This window comes from Micropterus dolomieu, linkage group LG20 (assembly GCF_021292245.1).
Source record: "Micropterus dolomieu isolate WLL.071019.BEF.003 ecotype Adirondacks linkage group LG20, ASM2129224v1, whole genome shotgun sequence".
Lineage (NCBI taxonomy): Eukaryota > Metazoa > Chordata > Actinopteri > Centrarchiformes > Centrarchidae > Micropterus > Micropterus dolomieu.
Window position 1 is genome coordinate 7,172,404 of NC_060169.1, and position 25,212 is coordinate 7,197,615.

At 38.0% G+C, this 25,212-nt stretch overlaps 1 protein-coding gene across 2 annotated transcripts in view; it reads left to right on the forward strand.

Moving 5' to 3' along the window:
- Window positions 1-246: 246 nt before the first annotated feature.
- luzp2 (leucine zipper protein 2) overlaps window positions 247-25,212 on the forward strand; it is a 163,528-nt gene continuing 138,562 nt past the window's right edge. The window contains exon 1 of one of the 2 annotated variants that reach the window (XM_046032818.1): window positions 247-354. In XM_046032818.1, the coding sequence (XP_045888774.1) occupies window positions 293-354 (62 nt within the window). In that variant the 5' untranslated portion in view covers window positions 247-292. Of the gene's footprint in view, window positions 355-17,818; window positions 17,929-25,212 lie in introns of those variants that run through there. The other variant, XM_046032819.1, reaches the window with a different exon arrangement.

Sequence of the window (25,212 nt, forward strand, 5' to 3'; positions counted from 1 at the left end):
CATCTCCTTCTCTTGATTTCAGCCCCACCCGCTCCTTTCCATTAGCAAGTCGGTCCATGTCCCTGTGTTATTTAAAGCCAGAGATCCTCCCTCTCGCCGAGCCACTGTGTTGCATCTGTCTGCCTCGCTGCTTGTGTGTCTGGGGGTGTGTGTGTGTGTGTGTGTGTGTGTGTATGAGAGTGCGCTAAAAATCCCAGGCAGCCAGTGGGAGAGCTAGAGAGTGGTTAGAGAGACACGGGGGAAAGGCAAAAAGCATCTGAGAAGGGAGAAGGAACGGGAGTGTGAGACAGCTATGAAATTCATCCAAGCTATTTGCTTACTGCTTCTCTGTCCAGCTTTGAGCCTCAACACCCGGTAAGTGATAAATAACAGGAGTGAGGTTGTTTTGTCAGTTTCATCCTGCTACTCTGAAACAAAAGGGGGTATAGGTTCAAAGGATACAACGGGCAATCTTAGATTATTAATCTGAAGGTCTTCTCAGTACTGCGAAATACTGAAGCCTTAATGCTTCCTGGCAGATGCTCTCTATTTGCTAAGCATATTGGTAACGGAAAGACTTAAAAGGAGGAAGGAAAGGCTTATCTGTTGAACTAGGCTATTATCTTTCTCAGTTCTGGGCAGGCTGAGAAACAGTTGTCCTTTTGTGGTGGTAATTCACTGAATGCGATGCCTCCTGAATAGTGGTGACATTGCTTTTTGGGACTTTTGCTGCCTGCTGGTGTGGGAGGGAGCAAGTTAAAGTCAGGGGAACTGAGAGAAAGGACAAGGCTACTTGTGTTGCAGTGTCTTGAAAAAGAGCAGGTGTGTGTTTCTATATTTATGTGTGTGTGTGTTTGTGCGAAACGGCTTTGGAAGGAGCTGAAAGAGTGGTGGAGGGCAAGAAGAATGGATCAGAGAGAAATGTGTAGAGCAGGGAGTTTTGATGATTAATTAAACCATTGATAAAATCGCCCTTCTTCTCAGCCAGTGCCTGACACCACTGCCTTAATGAGAGCCGTGAGAGGAAATTCAGGGCTTTGACTATACCACGGAGACATCACACGCAGGAAGGCATGCATTATAAAACTTGCCTTTCCTTTTGTCCTCAGTGCCCAAAAATAGTTTGATACTGTTGCCATCATGTCTTGGCGAATTAGTTAAATGCATTTACTGAGTAATTTATGCACAGAGAGAGTGATGGCTTTGAACTTTGTGTTGTTGATATTAACTAAATGGACAAATATCTACATTTTGTCGTGTGACGCCAAACACATCAATGGCTACTATGTGAATTATTTATTTTGCTTCAAGAGTTACAGTAGAGAAAGAAGTCAAGGTACACTGATGATATATGAGTCATATAACTAGGGGATGTGTGGATGTATTAACCTCTAGCATTTAGTAGTCAGCAAATGAAGTACTCAACCTTTAATACACCTACAATTTTAATGCTCACATAAGGCAAATGCATAAATAACCTTCAGGCAACACCTTTGGAAACATTCTATGTTAACATTGTTTTGTTTTTTTTATTGTGCATACAGATAGACTTGTTTAGCTATTTTCTAAACTATGAAACTAATCATTCTCTTGTTTAAGTTTGATATATTAAAATATAGTGTGTGTCTCAAGGTTTATTTTTAAATAGTCGTTACCATCATCAGCCTTCGAGGTAATCTTTTGTGTGCTAATTGAAGAGGGAGGCATTATTGTAGTAATTTGGCAGGTCAGCACAGATTGTATGCTACCTCTTGAGGGGGAATGTCATGAAAAGTAATTACCAGAACACACAGATATAATCAGTGTTTTATTAGATAGTTTGTTTCTAAATTCAACATAAAAAATGATGTGCCTGGAAGGTTGTGTTTGTTAAGGGTAGAGGGCTTTCCTGGCATCTGTGACCTGCCGAACCTTGTTTTATTTAAAAAAATTGGAAAACACAACTAAACATACACACCAGGTCCTAAACAGATTAGATTCCATCTGCCGTCCTTGCAGATGTGGCAGATGGAAGCACAAGCTATGACCAGCTAATCTTGAATGCTGTGATTGGGAATAAATGGCAACACATTGGGGGGATTTAAATAACAAATGACTATGATTTCAAGTTAGAGATACAAGAAATGTTCCAAACAGGAAATGTTCCAAACAGGTTTTGTGACACAAACTCTGCTCGAATATCTTTTTCAGTAGGCTGCTTCAAATATAAACTGAAATGCTAGAAAAACAACCTTGAAATAAGTCCTGCCATTCTTTAAAGCTTATCATAAATAGTTTTTTGACATTGTGTCAGAGAGGTGCTGATTGAACTCTACAGTCATTTTTGTACATGTATATGATATTCAGTTCGGTATGCGACTTCCTCAGTTCGGTACGCCCTGTGACCCAAAAATTTTTGTTACTGTCAAAATATTCTATTTATGTATACTACTTGCACAAGTGGAACAGAAATTCTAGAGAATGAGTTTTGCCCAGAAAGCTGTGCCAGTGCACCAGTGGTTGTCTATTAGCTGTGGCATGCTAACATTGTTCAGTTGACGTATGTCTGTGGATATACTTCAAACATGTAATTCACAACGGCATTCCGCGCATGTCTCAATTAGCGGAACAAAACAAAAACAGAGTGGGAGGCAATTCAATCTTCCCACAGTTTCAGGTAGCCTTTTCTACACATTTGGAATGTGCCAAATAAATAACTAATGCCATAACAATGTTTATTGCTGACTAATATACAGAATTAGCTATGCCTTTAATAGCCAGTGGTCATTAACTAGCGTATTAGGATTTTTGTATATATATATATGTATACATTTTAGGGTGCCACTCAATGTAATGGCATTTTCCAGGTCCCACCCCTCATTCTGTTCCTTTTATGATGCATAGTAACTGTGAGAAGTTGCATAGTAACTGTGAGAAGTTTCATTCAGATATATTAATATTTACTGGTAGCTCAATGGGCTCAATGTTTTTATATTTACTTTCATTGCGATAAAATGTTATTTAATTCAAAATTTCTCTACCAAAGTAAATTAATCCTTGAGTAAGTATTGTTATAATTTTGTATATCATTTAACTGTTCTTTTTCATATTCCAATTTGTGTTATTATTTGGTTTAAATACTGTGTAATCTATTTTTGGGTTAGCACTATTGCAGCCGTAGTCAGTAGTATAGTTAACTCTGTGCAGGGTCGCGAAGGGGCTTGAGACAATCCCAGCTGTCATTGGACAGGTTGCCCATTCATCACAGGGCTAACTCACAAAGAAGTCATACACATGTTCACATCTAAGGGCAAAAAGTCACCAATTAACCTATGCATGTCTTTGGACAGTGGGAGGAAGCAAGAGAACATGAAGAGAACCCACACAGACATGGGGAGAACATGCAAACTCCACAAAGAATGATATACAGAACCCCTTGCTGTGAGGTGACAGTGCTAACCACTGCACCACCATTGCATCTCATTTTTGCACCACCTGTCAGTTATTTTTTGGTACAGTAAAGAAGGACACTTCAAGAGAGGTCACTTAACAAGAGCTTCTTCTGCAGCTGTCGCTTCTATTTGTTGGAGCACAGTGCGGACGTACACATTTAGGCTCTGAGAGCTTTCCACCGGGTTCGGTGATCTACAGTCTGAACATTTTCCGGGTTCGTCTCCAATTCCGAATGAACTGTCACATATGGTAAATGGGCTGTATTTGTATATCACCTTTCTAGTCTTTTCGACCACTGAAAGTGTTTTACACTACATCACATTCACCCACCTATGAGCAAAGACCCAACTGCTCATCAGAAACAGAAATTAACTCATTCACACACTGATGGCACAGCCACCAGGAGCAATTTCGGATTCCCAACCTTCCTTTAAGGGGACGACCGTTCTACCCTCAGCCAAAGCAGCCCACTTATGTCACTTCAACACTTCCATAATTAAGGTCTATCTGAAAGTCTATCTGGTTTACATGTGCATGTGTTTCGTCCACTTCATAGAAATCTACAGCTACTCTGTGAGCTGGAGAGCTAGCCTACAACAAAACACATGTAGCTGTTTTTTAAGCTGCAATACAGTCATTCTCTGGACACTTATGAATACTTAAGTGTTTATTATTAACTTATGAAGTAACTGTTAGCAGCTATGTGTCTTCTTTTTGAGGAGTTTTACATTTTTCTGACTTGTGATATTAAAGTTAATATTACATGATATATATATATATATATATATTTCTGGTCCTCAAAACCACAAGCAAGGCCATGGAACAATATAATACTGTAGGCAGATTTTGCTTGTCCTCAAATCCTTTTTTGAGTTGATTGGTTCTTCATGCACCTGTATTTTTGTTGGTATTCTGGAGGTCATGGGCCCAGACAAAGCTTATCTTTTGTGACATCCTCATTTTTTGTTGTAATAGTGTAACATTGAAGAGACTGACTGTAAGCTGTATCTGCAGCAGGAAAATGAATTGTGACTTGAGCTGTCTAGTCTACGTATTGCTCTGCCTTGCTTTGCTTGATTCACTATCATCACATCAGTAGTGCGTGAGAGAATCCATTTCTTATGTTAACTGCAACATCCATTGTGTGACCTGATAGAGTCGCCTTAAGGAATAAGAATTAATGAAATGGGAACCATTTTTTTATGTGTGATAGCAGCATTTTGTTAAGCCTTTGGTCTGCGCTTAATTCTGCTTTGTCAGTGTTATTATGAATGCTAAAACATGGATATACATTAAAGAATTTTTTTTTACAAGGAATACACAAAATCACGATTTTGAACATTATAGAACATGCTTTTTTATAATCTCTATAACATTTGTAAAATTAACTATTTTGGTGCCGCTTCCTGGTCATATGAGAGTTTGATTAAGAAGGATTTTATTTTAATGAATTGAGTGAATTACCAAGGCCACATAATGGTGGTGCAGGGCTATGTGTCACTGCAGAAATCAATTGGTACTGAGGCAGAACCCAAGGCTGCATTGACACTAGTCTCATGAGATATGACTGTCCACCACTGGGTCAGGGTTGGGAGGCTACTACAGTAAGACTGCTCTTCTGCATTTGGCTGTTTTTTTCTTCTCTATACAGATCAAACAGCTCCACCTTTTTACACTTTCAAATATTCCCTTTCAGAGCATTTCTTGAAACATATTTGACACATTTTCTTGACACTATCTTTGATGTCTCTTACCTTAGCAGACTCTTCTTGGAAACGGTGATATCTGGTGGGATCTCCACGACATGAAATATTTATGAGTATTTTGGACTGCAATTAAAAGGACTACAGAGAGCCTTGGATTATACATAGAATGCAGACATAGAGCAACATTGCTTTATATCTTAACATCTGCCTGTGGATACGAGCACATTATAATTATATGGAGTATCTCTTTAATGTTACATGGGGTTAGACATGAAAAGGAAGATTAGGAAGATGAGGTGTTAATTATTAATGGAGCCGGGTAAACATTATAATAAATACTACATGATATTGTTGACCATGGTCATTTCCCTTGTATTATAACATTTTGTAATAACAATGTGTTGTCCTTATATCCATTCATGACACTTTCAAGCAATAAAGCACATGTTAAGTCGTTTATATTAAAATGATAAATGTAATGTGTGAGGAAACGTCAGTATTTGTACATTTATTAACTGTTTTCAGGAATAGATCAACGTCTCATTGTGCCACTGTTTTCACTGCCACTGTTTCTGAAAGAGCCCAACAGGTGCTCAGCCCCCAGATGCTTTCTTTGTCTCAGTCTGTCATATGTTTGCTGAGTTGAAAACATTCCACAGATCATCATTTACATCCAATCAATACTTTCTTACAAGTGACAATGAATAAATTTAATCAAGATGTACAGCAGCGAGGGAGAAACTCTGCCTGATATTTCATTGAAGGATCACTCACTGTCTGAATCTTCTTTTGCTTTGCACTTTAAAATGCCTAGTAGACACATGCTGTATACAGAGTCAAGTTGTTCACAAGTATTGTCTTATACTGAACAATTCTGAACAACTCACACATGAGAACTGACTAGAGGTCAAGTGAGGAGGAGATGTGGAATTAGACCTAACTATTGACTGTGGGAGATGGTAATGCCAGTCTATATATTGATGGACTGCAAATGGTTAGCGGGGATAATGACTAAGTGAAAACAATCCGCCTTTTATCCCTGGGCATTATTTAGCACTTGGGTAATGAAAGAACAACTATTTTGAACAGATAAGGCTTACCTAACTAAGTGTGGAGTGAAGAGCTCGCCTCTATATTCTTTCTTCAAGTGGGACTTGGCTGTTTATCCCTTTGTCTTGATTGTTATTGAGTGATAGCTCCATCATTATCTAAATGAACTGGTGGTTTAGTTATACTGAAAGACATCGTTGAAGCCTAGCATGTTGGAAATGACACCCTTGCGTAAACATTTATGCATTTTGCAGAGCAGCTGTTTGGTGGAAAGTGGTTAAAGTGTCTGTGGCTGGAGGGATGGTTCCCCTTACAAGATGGACATCTGTTTACTTACTCGTGCAAAGGCAACCTCTGGGTGACTTTTAATGTGCAGCAGTGATCTGTATCACGATTGAGCTTATGTAACACAAAACATTTGTATTGGTGAAAATCACTTGGAGCAAAAATGAGCATGATTACCCATCTGCAATCTGTTTTTCATGCCATCAAATTAAATCTATTGCAGAGAAATTATTATACATATGACTTTCAGGGGTGCGGTTTGACTCCTCAAGATGAGAAAAAATTATATTTGTGCAGCCCAGTAAATGTTCTCAGTACAAATCAGACTGAATGATAATTGAAATTCAAAGGACATGGCGTAATGGTCACACCATGGTGAACCACATTGGCCACATGACAGTAATGAAGTGGGCTACAATAAACAGAACCATGGGTGGCTCCTACAAATGAGAAATTAATTAAAAGGACCACGATCAGTGCAGAGTGAAGAGTAGCCAGACGTTTTATATTCAAGGCCACATTTCAGGTACTGTGCTGTAGCTCTCATTGCTCTCAGAAGACATTTGAAATGACACCAGTGTTTATTCTGAAAGTGTGTGTCACATATTACTTACAAAGTTTTATCAGGGAATAGCAACATCCTCTAATGTGGCATACAAGCAAAGAATATATGCTAGGCTTAAAAACAAGCATCTTTTGGATGATATGACTGACGAATTATCACAAATTATAAAAATATTTATGAACAACTGAACAGTGAGCCTAATACTGGCTTGACTTATGCAGTGAAACAATTCTGACCTGCCATTAACTTGATGTTAAAAAGCTTAAAACAAAACTATAATTCTCCTCCAAGGACAGTTCAAATTAAGGGCAACTGGACTGGTTGAAGTTACTTGAAGATGTTTCACCTCTTATCCAAGTGGCTTCTTCAATTCTGACTGACTGGCAGGGAATCCCTGCCGTTTAACCTTATGTGGGGTTGCTATCAAGGTGATCATCAACAGTGAAACCTCTTCAAGTATCTTCAACCAGTCCGGTTGACCTTGATTTGAACCTTCCTTGGATAACTATGACCTGGATGTCTGAGAATCTTCAGATATCATTCTCCTCAATTAACTAACATGCCTTAGAAACTAAACTCGCTTCACTGCATATAACACTTACAGACTAATGCACTTCACTACTTTACACTTGTGTAAAAATATACTATATCAACAGTACAACTTCATTAGTGTTTTCTCAGTGGTAAGTGTATTCTGTTAATGCTGTTTCAAAATGTATATATTGGCAGGACAACCTACACTGTGTTTTTGTTTTTATACTGGAAAACTGATATTGGACACATTTAATCAGCTTTAATCTATATTGCTTTTATTGGTTATTACAACTATTGACAGGAGCTCAAGCCAAAATAAAACCAAGTGGATGATAGTTTTGCAGCTGCTGATATGACTTAGGTCATAGAAAGCTGGAATCACTGAAGATACATTTTGGTGAGCCAATTTTTCAGCCAATGTGCAGTGTCTAAGAAATATTTATCATTTTAAAGATTATGATGATTAGCTCGCAAGCTTGAGTCGCCGCAGTTAAGCAGCTGAGCCCTCTTAATAAGTGAACTTTTGTCAACTAGCCTGAAAAAGATAGGATGATTATATCATATTTCAAAACAAAGCTTTGAGTGTTATTTTTCTTTGAAGGCAAATAAAACTAGCAACAATAAATATGCAACGTCCGGTTAGACATTCAAAATAAAACGCTAGCATTTTGAAACATCGCCATTTTGAAACGGCGCCTTATTAAAGTCATGAAACGTTGCAGTTTGGTTAGGTTTAGGCAACAAAACTACTAGGTTAAGGTTAGGAAAAGATCATGGTTTGGCTTAAAATAACTACGTACGTCAGTTAACACATAAGTTAACTAACATCTCTTACGTCAATTTACATAACTTGCCTAAATAAAAATATTTAATGTTGACTTTTGGTTTCACGTGGGACACAAACCCCGATCTCCTGGTTCAGAGTCAGGGTTCTGGCCCTCCATCTAACAGATGTTATGTCACTGTTTGTGCAGTGTGTTTCTCCACCAGTGTTTTTGAGGGTGTGCCACACTAGCCGTTAGGTGAGTATTATGACGCGTGTCATGTAGTGACGCAGGTAGGTTATGGAAGTAAAGGCTGTTTTCAGGCAGTTCAGGAACAGTGTTTTCTGTGGGAGATGGTAACTGCCTCTGGGATTGACTTAGGGCTTTTTCACTTTGCAAACCTATTACATGCACTTAAAGGATATATACATTAAAACAATAAAGGAAAGGGAAAAAGCCAAAAAGCACAATAGGACCTCTAGGATTTGAAGCTTTCAGGGCTTTTGTTTTGAAATATGACATTATATTTATCCTATTCAATGTTTGCTTCAACCGATTACTCTAAGCACAAGTAAAATAGTGTAAATGTCACTGATATATCACAACTGTTATCAAAAGAAGCACTAGTATCCTATGAGATTTCTTTTCCACTTTCTGTTACTGTTAATTTGCTTTTTTTATACTCATTGTTTTGCTGTCTTCTCTCTGCACCTTAAATGTAATATAGCTGTTGAGTTAAGAAAGCTATAGTTTTGATGTGAATCTTTATTTCTGTATCAACAAGCACTTCTCCTTTGCTGCTGTCAGTATATATATTTCCATTTAGTTGTCACAATCACTTTTGTAATTGGCAGGCACTTAATTGCCCGGTCCCTGTAACCATGATGCTCATGTTCTTTCAGTGATGAGTCATTAGTGGAAGGCTTGGCTTTTTGTTTTACAGTGAAGTGCAAGATGTATAACCATTGTAACAAATGCTGAGCACCATTCCTTGTCACAATATAAAATGCTTCTGTTGTTTTTAGTGGATGGTTGCCGAGCAGCTATTCCCTTTGAAGCTAAAATCGCATCAGTTATTTGCTCATGTATGTAGACTGAGGTCCAGGGCCTTTCCTATGTTCATTAATGTAGATGTCAGTCTTGGCATTAGATTTAAGTAAAAGTGCATTTATCTTCCACGCTTTATGATTTCATTCAGTTTGAATCTGACATCTGTCTCAGTCCAGTCTGATTTCATAGAAGGTCTATGCTTTTTATTTGTACTTATTCTTGTCACTGCACCGGTTGTTCAGTTTAGACATTAATTTTGACTTTGAGCCCCCACGACAGGTAACATCTGAATCTTCACAGAATCATAACAGTGAAGTATATATTCAGTTTTGGGTTTGAAACACGCTTTCTTGACCTATTACAGTTGAATCTTTGTGAAAATATACTCCTGATAAAGAGTAAAAGTCCTTTGGGGAATTCATTGATTACACTAGCTACAGTACAGAGTTTAAATTTTAAGCATAATGTCATTCAGATTGAGGAAGATGAAAATGTTACCTACTATTTGAATAATCTTGTTTTCCTTATCCGGCTGCCAATGTTTTTTTTCTTTATTATTCTTTATTTATTCAGATAGGAAAGACACTGTCTTTCTCAGCAACAGCGTGTTTCACATTCATAAAGTTATACTCTTTCACACTGGGGAGCTGCCCTTCACAGATGGTCTTCAAGTTTAGTGCTTGCTCAAGACTACATCTACAGTAGTTAATAGGGGATAGAACTGGGGTTACATGTTCACCTTCCCTCCCTTGATTTTCTCAGCCTTTCTTGGATTTCACCTTTCAGTCATAGGCTACTTCTCTAATCATTAGACTGCCACCAGCAATCCATTCCCCGATGCCATTCTTTTCTTCTGTTTAATTGGTTCACTATGGAATGAACCAGAAGTGCTTGGAGGCATTAAAAAAATATTAGAGCGATCAGAGAATGTGGAGATATTGGTTTTGACATGAACAGAAGATGGGGATTATAAATAACACAGATCTACACAAAATGTTTAGATCATGTAAGAAAAGCGGAGAGAGTACTGTGGTTTCTCTTTTTTATCAATATATTTATTTTGTAATTTATTATTTGCATATTTGTCTGTCCTCTGCTTCTGTTGCTGTCTAGTGAGAGTACTGTTTTGTAAAAGCTGTCATTAATTGCTGCTCTTTCATTATTTCCCCAATCTTTTTCATGAAAAAGTAAATGTAAATCATTTACATGAAAAAGTAAATGATAGGGATTTATTAATTTCTCAATATTTAAAAGCCACTGAAGCATTTAAAAGATGTCTGACATTCATACAAACCGGATTTTCATCTTCGAAAAACATCTTCACCCTTCTTTAGTAAATACTGGCATAAAATGTTTTCTTTTCCTTAGCAGTAACCACCCATTTTTAAGAAGGGTAAAAGGTAATGTAGATTTAATGCTTAAATGGATGGTTCAAGTGGAATCTAAGCAAAAAGTCTCAGCATTTATTCGTTGCTTACAACAAAGGTTGCCCGGAGACTTAAAAGCTTATGAATGATTAGCAATGCACAAAGACCTCAAAGTAAACAAAGGGAGATGTGACATGAAATATATTCCAGCTGAAGTGCTGGGCACATTACCAGGAACCCATGCAGCTGTGCAAAATAATGCTGTCCAGTCAGACAGATGTGCTATGAATTCAGGGTCGAAGTCTTCAATTAATTTTTCTTTTTTTCCCCTAAACAGAAATACACCAACACCTGCAGAGAACATTGTATTAAACCGTGATAGGTATCTGCTTTCAGAAGTATGATGCAAAAATATTAATATGCAATAACATCCTGTTCCCACAGAGTTACAAACCACACACAGCTGAAGTGCTAATGGGTAAAACAATGTAGTACCTCCCACAGTATTTTTCAGGCTATTCTCTTCACAAACTTGGCAGGTTCAGAGAATACAACCAGTCGATATTTAGTATAAATCCACCAAAATTAAATAGGTTGTCCCTATTTACCATACTGTATTCTCAAAACATTTTAGGCTATAGTGTTTTTAACAGGATGCTTGATGTATTTACAGTCCATCATGTGAGTTTATAAAAATGGAAAAATATATATTACAATAAGTACAACATTAAAATCTTTTCAATATAGTAGTTTTGTCTAGATTCAATAATGAATCTCAACCCGTCATGTTGTACATATAGTATAAACCAGAGATAATGCATGTGCCAATAAAAGCATTTACAAATGCTTCGATGAACATATGTGTTTTTGATCAACAGTTGATCAACAATAAATCCATTGAATCAACACGCTCTCTAAAACAGTCTGAACAAATACTTCATAAAGGTGGGATTTGGACTGTTTTATTACAGGACTTTTGTTTTTGACTGCATTTATTTTAGTAAGGTGTACCTAATAAACTGCCAAGTGGATGTAGCGATACAGTAGTAGGCCTACACTGTTCTGGAAATTAAATTTACAACCCCCCCACCCTTCAGATTAGTGTCTGCGTACAATTTGGTTTCTGAACTCTTGTGGGCCATTTCAAACTCTTTAGCGACATTTGTCCCTTATTGGTAATTGCAGTCGAGACTGAAGCAAATTTGAAATTAATTTTGCGCAGTACAGTGGACTATGTGTAAGCCTTCACGTAGGTACCATGCCATTGAGTAATTGAGGTCTGATTAGTGTTGAATGCAGGGATTGGATGAGTGTCTGAGCTGCCAGAATTTACTCTACAGCTGTCAGTGGTCTTGAGCATAATTTAACAAAACATCTTTGATGTGAGTTGCCCACTTGATTACTAAGCTCTTTCCTCTTATATACAAACCAGCCACAGTATCTGCATAGGCAATCTGCATGTTGTTGGTATATGGCACAAATCAGAAAGACAATGTCTGACTGATGTACTGTCAATATTCAGGAACAAACAAAACTTGCGTTCATGAGCTGAAATTGATTTCTGAAGATATCACATAGAGCTGCGAAGCTGGTGCTGTGTCTTTAATTTCCTGTCTTTTATTAACCCCTCCATATTTGTTCTGTGCTCTATGCTGGGTATACTGTATATCACAGCCAAGCTCCAATGTACCATTTTTCAAGAAACATAATATCTACTTCTTTTGGTGAAGGCTACATAAATCTGAATCCTTTATCAGCCGCCAGCACACCTCCTCGAAGACGCCCAGGCGGATTCTGTTATTTTTATCTAATCATTTCCTGAGCATATTCTGGTGTCAGGATCCATCCTGGCTGACAAGTGCTGGTTCCATTTGAGTCCCCTATCGCCCTGTTTTTCCAGTGTTTTGCCATGACACCTGACTGATAAGTGAGGTGTTCAGTCTGTATTTAGAAGGGAAGGATTTCTGCAGTGACACGCGGCATTTAGCACAGAGAAGCCATTCAGTGGTGCCCATGGTGGCAGTTTGTCTCATAAATGTTTTTGTTTTATTTTGATTGAGGATTTTATGCCTGCAGACCACAGCATTTGATGGCACTTTTGAGACTCCTGCTTATTTACTGCAAAAGAAAAATGGTGTCTTGAGGAAAAGTGAAGTGTCAGAGATGTCATTAATCCACAGACTTTGGTAAAAGAAGGTATTTGTGACCACTATGAAACTGATATTTAAATTAGAGCTTTCTTGCCTTTGTTTGCAATGCTATTTTATTGTGCATTTATGGCATTAGCAATTATTAATTAAAAATTAGCAATCTCCCATTTCTTAAAAACAACTGACAATTTAAACATCCAAACAATCTAAGCCTGGGATTACAAATAGATAAAATTGTATAATGGTACTCTTAGTCATAATTCTTGTCCTTGAAACAGTGCTTTCCAGATGATGCTTTCAGGACTGAATGGGTATTGTCACTTGCCAATCAATTTTTAGTGTTAGGTTTAGTATTTGGCAACAAATGGAAACCCGCTCATGCAGTTCACCCTCTTGCTGATTGCATCTCACTGATCAATCTGTGTCTGATTTATTTATTTATTTTTAACAGCTGCGAACTTCCAGAGAGCAAAGAGGAAGTCCAGGTTACAAAATATGGCCTTTCTTCCTTTGTGAGTGTATGTATGCGCATTGAACCTCACCACTGGGCACAGAGAGGGCAGTAAGAGGGTGTTATGTTGCTGAAGTCCACCACTCCCATTTGCCTGTCTGTCAGATGTCTTGCTTGGCTGAGCTCCACACAGTGATGCTGTTGACAAAATGACAGGAGGGGGGCACACTCCAGTGAATGTCAATTTGGCTGCAAAGCACTGCTTCCCCAGGAGCACTGAAGCTCCCACACACCAAAACAGAAAAGGGAGAGAACTGTAGTTTATAAAAGGCAAGCCCCACAGAATTGGATATTTACATGCAACATACAGGGTCATGTGCATGCCGAGCAACATATTCTACACAATCCCAGCTCTTTTACAAGCATAATGTGCACACACTGTGACTGTTACATCACAGTAGCTGCAATTAGCTGGTGTGTAGAAGAAATCACTATCAAAATGCTACCTGACATTTTGTCACTATGACAAGGTGGTGATGATGTGTGTCTAAGCACAGGTTCAATGTCATTTGTTCTAACAGATCCTGTGTTATTTGAGCTGTACCGTGGCTTGCTTACTGTCTTGACGTGACTGGTGGGATTAGAGATGCATTCTAATGTGTCTCTAATCTTATAATCTGTCTAATAGGGACAGAGTTACATTGGAGCCCTTTAATTTATAAACACAGATTGAGTTGGGGGACTGTAGAGGTTATTGGGGACATTTTGCACAGATCTGAATCTATAATCTTGACATCAGAATTATCCCTTAAAGTATCCCTGTTTGTAACTGCATTAAGCATCTGGAGTTGCATTCACAAAACTCACCTCAGACGTTAAATAAGTTATACCGAACAACCTCCCTGGCGTGCTTTAGCAAATTAGCATTTGATGACAGGTGTTTGGATTAACACTGATTTAATGAGCTTTATAAAAGTCCCTGGAGGATGAATGCGGGGTTTTGGGATTACCTACTTCCAGGATACTGCTAAAAACAGGCAAATGGAAAATCTCTGCTCCAAATCCATTAAAATGTGCCCGTGTCCTTATCTGCTTCAAACCCACCAGGAACACTAGAACAACATCACACCACCCCTTTTACTAATGTGCAAGTGAAACGGATGACTTTATTGTAGCGATGTGAATGTCACAGTATGCGCAGCATAACATTAGTTTGCTTTGGGTGTATCTTTGCAAAATGATTGTTATAATGGCATTTTTTATCTTGATGGCACTCTTAATTGGAAAAGCATATACAAGATTGTTTACAAGGCAGCAGTCTCCCAGGTAGCCAAGATATTTTGACCATTATTTAGGAAGTTGATTTTGATGGCAGCGGTCGATTAAAGAAACCTACCTCTTGTGTTAATATTATATTATTTATACATTAAATGCTTGATACTCTGTGGCATTTGTGTAGCAATAACCCGTCAATGTATTAATTTTCTGCAAGAGCAAATAATGCTGTGCATGCAGTGTTTTCTAATGGCTATTAGGGTTGTACAACAAAATCACAAAAAAATACCTCAAACATTTTTGTAACAATTCCTTTTCTTCTCTAATACATTTCTTTTTGTGGCAAATAACAGAATTGTTTAGCTAGGATTCGACTCTGTTGTGTTTAAGACTGGGGTAAAAATAACTTTAGGGTTAGAGAGAGTTTTATCAGGGTTTCAATTTAATGTAAAAGTTAAATTCACATAGTCTACAATTTTGTGTGTAAATACTGTTGAAAACACCACATTAATTTGTGTTTAAACAATACATTTCCTATGAGATCAGGCTCACAGACGAGTTTCTCTTCTTCTAACGAAGCTGTATTTCCACATTACTGCATTCTACAGTCAACATTACTGATTCTGGAATACAGACCAGTGGATATGAATAATAAAAATGCAGCATGTGTGGCCACCAGTCACCACATTCAAGCAAAACACTATTAAGATTAACACTTAAATATGCACATCTACCTTTTAAGTTTTTTAACTTTTATAATCTTTGACATTCGCATTTTAATGCTCATGCTGGCAATTTTGAAATACACAACCCTTAAGAATTATGGTTAGGGTATTTCATCAATCAATCAAATAAATATTGTCTAAATAACCAAAACCTTAAAGCAGTTTATGAACTAACATTCCATGAGTCCTTATTACTTGAACTCCTTTACTCTAACTATTTTATTCTCTCTTCTGCAGAGCAACCTGAAATATGCTTCAACAAACAAGTTCATATAGTGTGCAGGATGTTGCATGATTTTCAGTATGTACCCCAATTAGGGTTATCACATAGTCAAGTGTGTTAGGATTCAGTATTTTCACGAAGAACTTCTGAATAAACAAAAAGGATACAGGTATTTGTGAAGCAGCTACATTCATAATAGTTTAATTATACAATTAGAGCTGTAACGATTAGTCATTAGCCAGAAGATTAATCGGGAACAGTTTTGATAATGAATTAATTGTTCAAGTAACTTTTCAAGCAAACTAACAAACATGTATGGGTTCTAGATTTTCAAATGTGAAAATGTTCTGTTTTTTTTTACTCTCTTATGATAATAAATTGAGGAGATTTGGGTTTTGACTGAAGATGTCACCCTGGACTCTGAGACCTTGTGACAAGAATCTTTTACAGTTTGCTGACATTTTTAAGACCAAATAATTAATCATTAGAATGTATAGAGCAACAGAGGTTCTGTGTGGGATCCAATACATAGTTTGTGAAGGAATGTCAAAGAATTGTGTCAAGCTGGAAACTTGACAGGTTTAAAAGGACATGAACAATGGGCACCTGTGGGAGTTACAAAGTATCCCTGCTGAATACGACCTTGTCAATCTTCTCCTCATCAGTCTCGATCCAGACAAAGGGTCTGCAGTGTCACCTGCTGTGGGCATTGACTGCAAGTCAGTATGAGCACCTCTTGGTATGCCTGTCTGCCATTGAATTTGAGGAGATGCTTAAAGGGCCAGTACTTCAAATACCCCCACTGCATTCAGTTGTACTTCATAGATAGAAGACTAGTTACCCATGATGATCTTGATGGTTAAAACTTCTTTTATTCTTCTTTATATCTTTTAGAAAAAATAATTTTTTTCTAAAAGATGAAAAGAACATTTTCAATGTTTACTATAAGAGAAACTAAACACTTGGGGCTAAAAGTTGACAGTTTGCCAGTCCATTGTCATCGAAAATGTTTCCCTCTCAATGTCTATGTATTTAGCAGAAGAGTTAAGCGGCAAATTGGGGTGTCCCATATCTTTGACCGTTCATCCCTTGAGTTTGTCAAAGCTTGTGTAATATGTTATACAACTTACATTAATCCAACACCTCCCAACCTGAGTTGACAACAGGTTCCTCTGAATATAGTGCTTGGCTGCGTAGCGAGCAGAATCCCATTACTTAAATGGATAGGACTAATAATAAAATATTACTTCCAACCTAACCGGATTAACAATGATCTTGTGCTCTCGGGAATTTGTTGAGCTGCCTTTCCACATAAACACCTTTTTATATACAAAGCTTAAAAGCAAGTTCATTTTGCTTCTGTTTCTTTGTGTTCATGGATTTGAGGAGGGATAATAAATGCATGCTGGACAAACAAGGAGGGGAAGAAGGCAGGGCTTTTTAAATAGGCTGTTTATGTGCTTACTGCTGCACCTCACTGTATAGCTGAATTAATGCCAAGTACACACACGTTAGGTCAGCTAGGGAATGCTAAGCATGGGAAATATAAGCAGTTTGTAGACTTCACGCCACAGAAAATGCAGATGAAAGAAAAGGGTAAGACACACTGAATCAGCAACCATGTCTGAACAGCGAGGCACACAGTGCACAGGACTCTGGACTACTTAGGCTGATTGGTATCTCTGCATCTTTTTCAATGTTCTCTACCTGTGTGATTGTTTACACAAAAAACCTCTTCTAGAAATAACCCCTTTTTACTATTTGCTTTTAGGGGATGATACCAAAACCTGAAGATGATGCTTTAACAGATTTTTTTTATTATAATAAGTTCTATGCTACCAACCCACTGGAGACTGACTGAAGGAGTATGAATGCCTAAGGAGGAAAACTCACGGTTTCGAATCATCTTGCTGTTGAGTGTTGAGTTATAGATATTCTTCAGCGTCTTATCCCGCGACCGAAGTACATCGACACCTCAGTTCACAAGGGTGGTCCTAAATGTACCTGGCGATTTGGACCACAAGGGACTGGTTAACCAGCTCATTAGGGATAGGGATGAAATGATTACCGGTTTAACGGTAAACCATGGTAAAATTCCCGATGGTTATTATTACCATACACATGTTAATTACCATGATAACCGGGTACGGTTAACCGCGCAGTTATAATCTCACTGCAAACACTGTCCAGCATCTCCCAGAAGCGCATGTGCGGAATGCAACGTGGGTTTGTTTGGGTCAATGAGAACACGGAGGAAGACAGCGCTGCTGCGGAGATTTTTCAGTCACTCTGAAGTCCGGTCGTATTTTAGTTTTTATGAGAGTGCTGAGGGGAAACTTGATTGAAGAAAATTACCTTATAGTGAATGCAGGGTGAGTTAATTTTTAGCTTTGGTTTGTCTGTCTGACTTGCTAACAGCGTGTAAACTGAAGCTCTCAGTGTTGCTGCTCTTGTAAAAACTCTACACGTTGTTCTGCTGCTGTGTGCGTCGTGTGTCGGCAGAGTGTATTCGTCCACTGCACATGATAACACGTTACGCAGTTTAGTCAACCAACCAGTATATCTAGAAATGCTACAGACTCCTCTGTATTTACATCAGTTGTTGGGCTCATTGCAGTTACTATCACTGTCTTCTAAAGCCTTATTTGTTTTCATGTAATTGTCCACGGGGTCATTGTATTACCTATAATAATATAAAATATAAAATCTTGATAATAAGACAATGCACACTTAGATGATTTTCATATGTTTACAAAAGGTATTTGCTGTTATTTTATTTTTTATGCTCCATATTTGTATAGCACCTTTCTAGTCTTTTTCGACCACTCAAAGTAGCCTACTTTTACACTACATCTGCATTCACCACTCAGACACATTCATACACTGGCGGAATACAATTGTATTTGTAGTTTTCAGTCTAAAACTTGTTGAAATGGTTTCAGTGTTTGTATCAGTACATTTTAATTATTTTCAGCACATTTTTACAATACCGTGATAATACTGATAACCGTGATAATTTTGGTCACTATAATCGTGATATTCGTGAAATTTTCATACCGTTTCATCCCTAATTAGGGATGCCCGAGAAGGCAAATAGGATCTGGTGGTTCTTTGGCTAGACCTCAGTGCCTATGGTTCCCCCCACAAGCTGGTGGAAAAGGCTCTAGATGTACACCATGTCCCGAGCAGGTTTAGGGAACTCATCCTCGATTATTATAACAACTTCCTTCTGACAGTCACCACTGGAGAGATTACATCAGAACTAACACACTACAACCCCCTGAAGAATTAGTGCTTAGTGTGGAACAGTTAACACTGTCTGCAACAATGCCTCCAGTAGTAATAGACACAGAAGCCCTTGGATGAGGGCAGCTTTAGCTCAGGGAGATTTCCTTTTAAAGCTTTTGACTAGCTGGTTTCTGAAGAAGCCAAAAAATGGAACCAGTAAATTGGTCTGACAAGAAAAAATTTATTTTCGTTTCCTAATTAGCAGGTGAAATATGCTAAAGTCACTGTAGTAACAGAATTACATAGTTATCACATATATCAAATGTATATAGTACGTCTACATCACGCATGTTCACTGTATAATAGGGACATAAGTGTAATTCATATGAATATGGATCATTCAGAGATGTTGAAAGCCACTGCAGTGGCTCTGGAGGTATCATGGGCCAAATTTTAATGAAATGTCTATGACAAAAGTCGACGACTTAATAACACTACTGAGACTCACATTCTCACCCATTCTTAATTCAAGAATGCAAGCCACACATTTCGTTGTCTTTAAATCGTAGTTTCATAGCACACATGATAGTTACATCAGATCCTCTGTATTTGTTAGGCTAATGAATATAGGCTTTCCTAACGCACAATGGTAATATGTTGTGATGCTGCTGAGAACTTATTTTTCAAAGGTAAAGGTAGTTGTGTTTGCACTGCAGAATCATAACTGGAGTTCTTACTGCAGAGATATATTTGGCATTCCAGTCACAGCCCTCCAGTGGGCCAACAGTTAGAGCAGATAGAGCGATACCTTAAGCAAGAAGTGCAGTAATTGTATTTGAAGAGTGACCTCATCAGTCCTCATGTTTGAATTTACAGGTTTTAACAAATGTAGAGTATTCTATAGTGGTACACGGGTCAACTGGCAGATCTGAATTTTCAAACTGATATGATTAAACTTTAAAAATGTCCACTCACTATGTGCATGTATATTGATTTTCCTCAAGAAATAACAGTTTAAATGATATGAAATTTCTAATTAGCGGCTTGCGTCCTACAGCTTTACACATCAGATGCCGTAGTACTCTTAGATTAGTGGGTCTCACTGAAAAACAAGATATCACAGTTCAGGTGCACCAACTTCAATAATTCTTCTGATAAAATCTTCTTATTCTTCTGATAAAATACCAGTGTTGATTTGAGAAACTTAGCAAACATTTACCATAATGTCTAACTTAATGACATTGATCTGCTGGAAATGTATGATATTATTATAATAAGTAGCAAATAATACAAATATAAATTAATTAACAGTTGATTGAAATAATTAAATAATGAAATAAGATCTCAACTAAACCAAAATAAAATATAGCAGCAAGCAGCAATGATCGGGATCCAAGCAAGTCGCGAAAACTGCAACATTTGACATTTTCAGAGAAGAAAAACCAATGGAGATTAAAGTAATGAAAGAATTTGGACTTAAGTGTGGAAACGCAAACTTGATTTTTACAGCATCTTCTTGAGATCAGAGAGTGTCATTATATGTGCCTGACTATCTATCTGCAACATTTTGTCTTTTAAAATTTTAAAGTTTAAGCTGCACAAACACTTTTTAGCAGAGACAAATAAGAACTGTCACGGGATCCAAATAAAATAGAGAACTTAGCCCCGTTGTGAGCAAGTCTGACTTGTTCAGCTGGGGATTTGAAGCCTGAAAAAGTAGTTTTAGTTTAGTCTTTGTGTTATTTGAAAAGAGTACATTTTAATCATTACATGAGATAATTATTTATTATTTAGGCTTAAAATGCAGTTTATCCTCTCACAATTAGACAGCCACTGATATAGGCACACTTTTAATTTTAGGGATAAATATAACAGTTACCAGCGGTGCATCATAGCTGTGGAAGAATGTCCCAGTCCAGACTTGGTATGAGAATATACTTATTAGAAGCCTCAGCACTGATTCCTATATCCGTAGTATTAGCAGATATATAGAATACTATATGTAGAGATGCCCCAATCGGTCACTGTGAGTAAAGAATACACAAAGCTCACAATTTGTAATTACCAATGTGAGCGTTGTGTCTTCTTAAATACGAGGCTAAAATAAGTGTTTTACTTGGGAAGACCGCCAAGGTTAATTAACAGAGAGAGACGATATCTGGTAATAAGTTAGAAGACGCAGCCACGGTTGTTTACAAGCACGGACCAGCCGACCAGCAACCTGTCAGCTGTGTTACATACAAAAAAGCTCTAGTCTTACCTGGAACACTTTTTAAATTTATTTTTAAATTTGTTTAGGTGAGAGAAGGTCCTGTAACCTTGTGCAGTTTTGGAGACAATGTAAAAGTAATTAATAGCCAATATTTTATTATGAACATACATTTGAATGGACCCCAGGGTCCATTCAAACGCCAGTGCTTGTGCTTGTCATAACTGGGAAGGAAGGAAGGAAGGAAATAATTATTACATAAAAACTGAACCTAATTAAGATATCTAAACCCTTTTGTTTATGAATGAGATGAATTATGTACTGCAAACAATTGTCCAGAGTTGATATTTGGTAGTTTAGAGTCATGGAAGGACAAAGAGAGTTTGAGGGAATACAAAGGATGAGAGCAGAGCCCCCTGAAGTATGAAACACATTTAAACAAGGAGACAAAAATAAATGAAAGAACAGGGTAAGTTTAAGTCTATCAAAGATTAATATGCCAGAAAGCAAATGAATGTCTAAAGAAGCTGAAAAAAAGAGCACAGCGCATTTTTGAGATAACAGAGAAATCAGCAGACTTTTGGAGAGCTTTGAGGATGGCTTAGACTAAAAGAGGGAGTTTAAACAGATCAACCAGTAAGAGGCGCTAGTGCTGCAACAAGGACTAACTGGGCTAATAACCAGAAATTACTGAATACCTTAAATGTGGATCGATACGTATGCAAAGTCATTTTCAGTACAACAATGTACTTCTATAAATCTAGTTGCTCATAAGGGTAGACCATATTACTGTTAGGAGACGGGACAGAAAGGACCCAAACGCAACACTCAGAGGGAAGGAGGTTTTATTGAGGGTTCACGGAGGGGGCTAGGGAAGAGGTGAGGGAAGAGAGGTGGACGCCAGGGGACGCGGGCACGGAGGACCGAGGAGCAGGCGAGGCACGGGTGGTGAGGCGAGGAGCAGGGAGGAGCCGAGAGGAAGCCCGAGAGGTGAGGACCAGAGGATGAGCCCAGCCAACTGAACGGATGACGAGGGTGAGTGAACCTGGGAGGGAAAACAGACAGAAAGACAGGGTTAGTGACTGGAGCGGCAAAATGCAGGGAAAATGAGGAAAAAACAAGGAACACGAGAGCCTGGACGTTGAGGTGGCACCGGGTAAAGAGCAACAACGATCACGCGAGGATGGTGTGGAGAACCGGGGTTGAAATACAGGCTGGGATGAGGTTGATTACTGGCAGGTGTGGCAGGCTGACGAGGTGGCTGATGAGGTGCAGGTGTAGGTAGTTGGCTGGGCTCAGGAGCCGAGGGAGAGAGGAGGAGAACACAGGGAGGCAGGCAGAGCAAAACAATGGGTGAAATAAAGTGAGAAAAAAAAAGTAAAACCAGGACACTCACCGTCAGCTGGGCTGTCCCCACAACAATTACAGCAAGATAAATAGAAAATATACAGAATAAATAATAATAAAAATAACAAACATAATAACACACTTGTAAAGTCCATTATTTTGTCTAATATGGTGTTTAGTCAAATCTAATGAATGTGGCATATGGAATGAGTGGTTAGCAGATTTTCCCTAAGGCACCTGCAGCAATGTCATGTATCTGACACCATGTTGATGTCACCCTCTTTTCCTGGCAAAATGCCACTAATTGGGGTTTCCCATTATCGAGATGAGATGTCTAACAGCTCTACTGTCCACATGACACTCAGTAGATGTGCAGCCACGTGCCTCTTATAGTTAGCCTTTATATGGGTTCAGTTCTTTTTTATTTCTATTTTAATAAAGGGGCAGACTCTTAGAATTGGCAGCATGATATATTATGATATATACAGCAGTACTAGAAATATTATAATCAGGTTATACATCACATGTCCCCTTCACAGCAACACTTTATGTTTTTATACTGAGATGTTTAAGTTGTATGTTCTGCTTGTTTAGTTTGATTTCCAGAGACAAAAAGAATAACTGAAATAATAAGTTTGTCAACATTTAATATGAATATTCATGAAAGGCACTTCATTAACCATTTCTGGCTAATTGCAAGAGTTAATTGAGTAAGGTGTGAGGCACATTAATGTGTGCAAAATTACTATTTCTTTGGGATAAACAAAGACAGCTCTAACAATTAGAAACTTTTATGTAATTCCACTTAAGCACATGATTTCAGGAGTTTAAACATGAAAAACAGAAAAAATAAATCTTTATCAATCTTGATGTTTGAAGCTAATAGCTATTATATCAACATTTTCAAGTGAACTGCACATTCAATTGTTTTGGAGTCTTTTATGGCATATACTATACAGCAGACTGAAATTTGTTTTAAAAAATAACTTATACTTAAATATAATACATTTTTTTGGATGATTAGTTTTCAGCAATGATCAAAAACTGTATATTCACAGCAAGAACACAGAAAGCAAAAAAACAAATGTTTGTGGTAGCCTACACAAAATCTAAAGTAAAATATTTTATCGTGGCATGAGTCTACAAATGCACCTTTTTTTGTTAAATTCACAAACCAGGTACCAGCATCTCTGATGTCTTGCTTCAGTATTTTGAGGTATTCCTGAAACGGTGCTGGGTGGGTGGGTTGGATTTAAACAAACAAAAGCAGTGAAGCCCACTGCATAGTTATTGAAGCAGTCCTCTGTGAATTGCATAATCGAATGCTGTCACACCAAAATGCAAACATTGTGCCCAACACATACACACGATGTTTCATGTGATGGGAGGGGCGGAGAGGGTGTTAAGAAATCTGGGATGGTAATATTGGCACAATGTACATCTTTCCTGGAAATAAAACCATTGACTGTTATAAGCAGGTGTTCAGAATCTGCAAACAAAAGTGAAAAGTCAGTGCTGCATATGATGTTATTCATCATCAGCAGTACTGAAGAATCTGAGTCACAAAGAATAGCTTACATGATTTCACACACACAAGTAGATAGCAACAGTTGGGTGATAACATAATCACATCACTCATAAAGTGCGGTCACTATCAGTAGATAGAGCTCCCATAATGGCCAACAGTATCCTGTGTTGGTGAATTGACATGGTGAGATGAAAGGCTTATACTTGTATCTTCCTGCATCTCCAACCATAGTACAGTACTTATCTTTGTAAAGAGCCAAAGCAAAGTGTTATTGAATTGCTATTATTAAATCTTCTTTGGGGCATGAAAAACTCATTGCAGAGGTGGGTGTATTGAAGTTCATTGAACAATCTAGTGTGCTATGTACGAGACTATGGAATTGCTTCTAATTGAATTTTTATGGGGGCCGTGTGAACAGCAGGGCCGCCTATGCTTCACAGACTGCAAACAGAAAATATCATGGTTCATGAATGCTGCATGCCTGGCTGCCATGTGATATGTGACTTCAGTTGCACTTTTCATGCAGCTTTTATGAGAAAACCAATGTCTAGACGCATTCAATCTGTACAAATATACGATTCTAGCAGATCGTCAAAAAGCATGTGTGGCAATTCCACACATAAATTATCCACAATATGCATAATGAGCAATATAAAGCTAGAAAAGAAAGGCACGGAAATATTATGGGCGCCCAGACATAAATTAATACATCCATTTTTTAAATAACTTTTTATGTGCAAAACTTAAAACTGCATTGAAATGAGGGTGCTTGTCTGGGCATGATCCTAAAACAACAACCAAGACTAGAAATGAACTGGCAACATACTCAAAAAAAATGGCATATGTGCACCTTCCAGGGATGCGGAAGGATTTCTTTGAGCCAGTTTCCAGACCACTGGGGTCCAAACTCTTCAGAGGATATCAGGGACTGCAGGACAGTGCCTGGCACTGCCAGTAAATGATGGAATAATCTAGAAACACAGTGGCCAATACTCTGGTCTGATGAGTATTTACCTACAGGGGGTATGCTCATCCTTTCCGTTTTATCTCAGCAAGCACATATGGTGCCCTGTTGCAGGCGCCTCCAACAGGAACGTCTGTTTTCCAGAGGATGCCTGCAGTTTATTTATACAGTTTTGTGCACTTGTTGTATGGTTATGTGGTACTAGACAAAACAAACCTCTTGTCAGTTTTCTTGCTACCCCGGTCAAGGTGTGTCAGGCTGTGATCTTTCCGCTGTGTGTGTTCCAGTCTGTGACATGAACAATACATGTTCCCTATAAACATTTTAAACCTCCTGAATTAATAGATACCATCCCCCTTGTCCTTCAGACAGCAAGAACT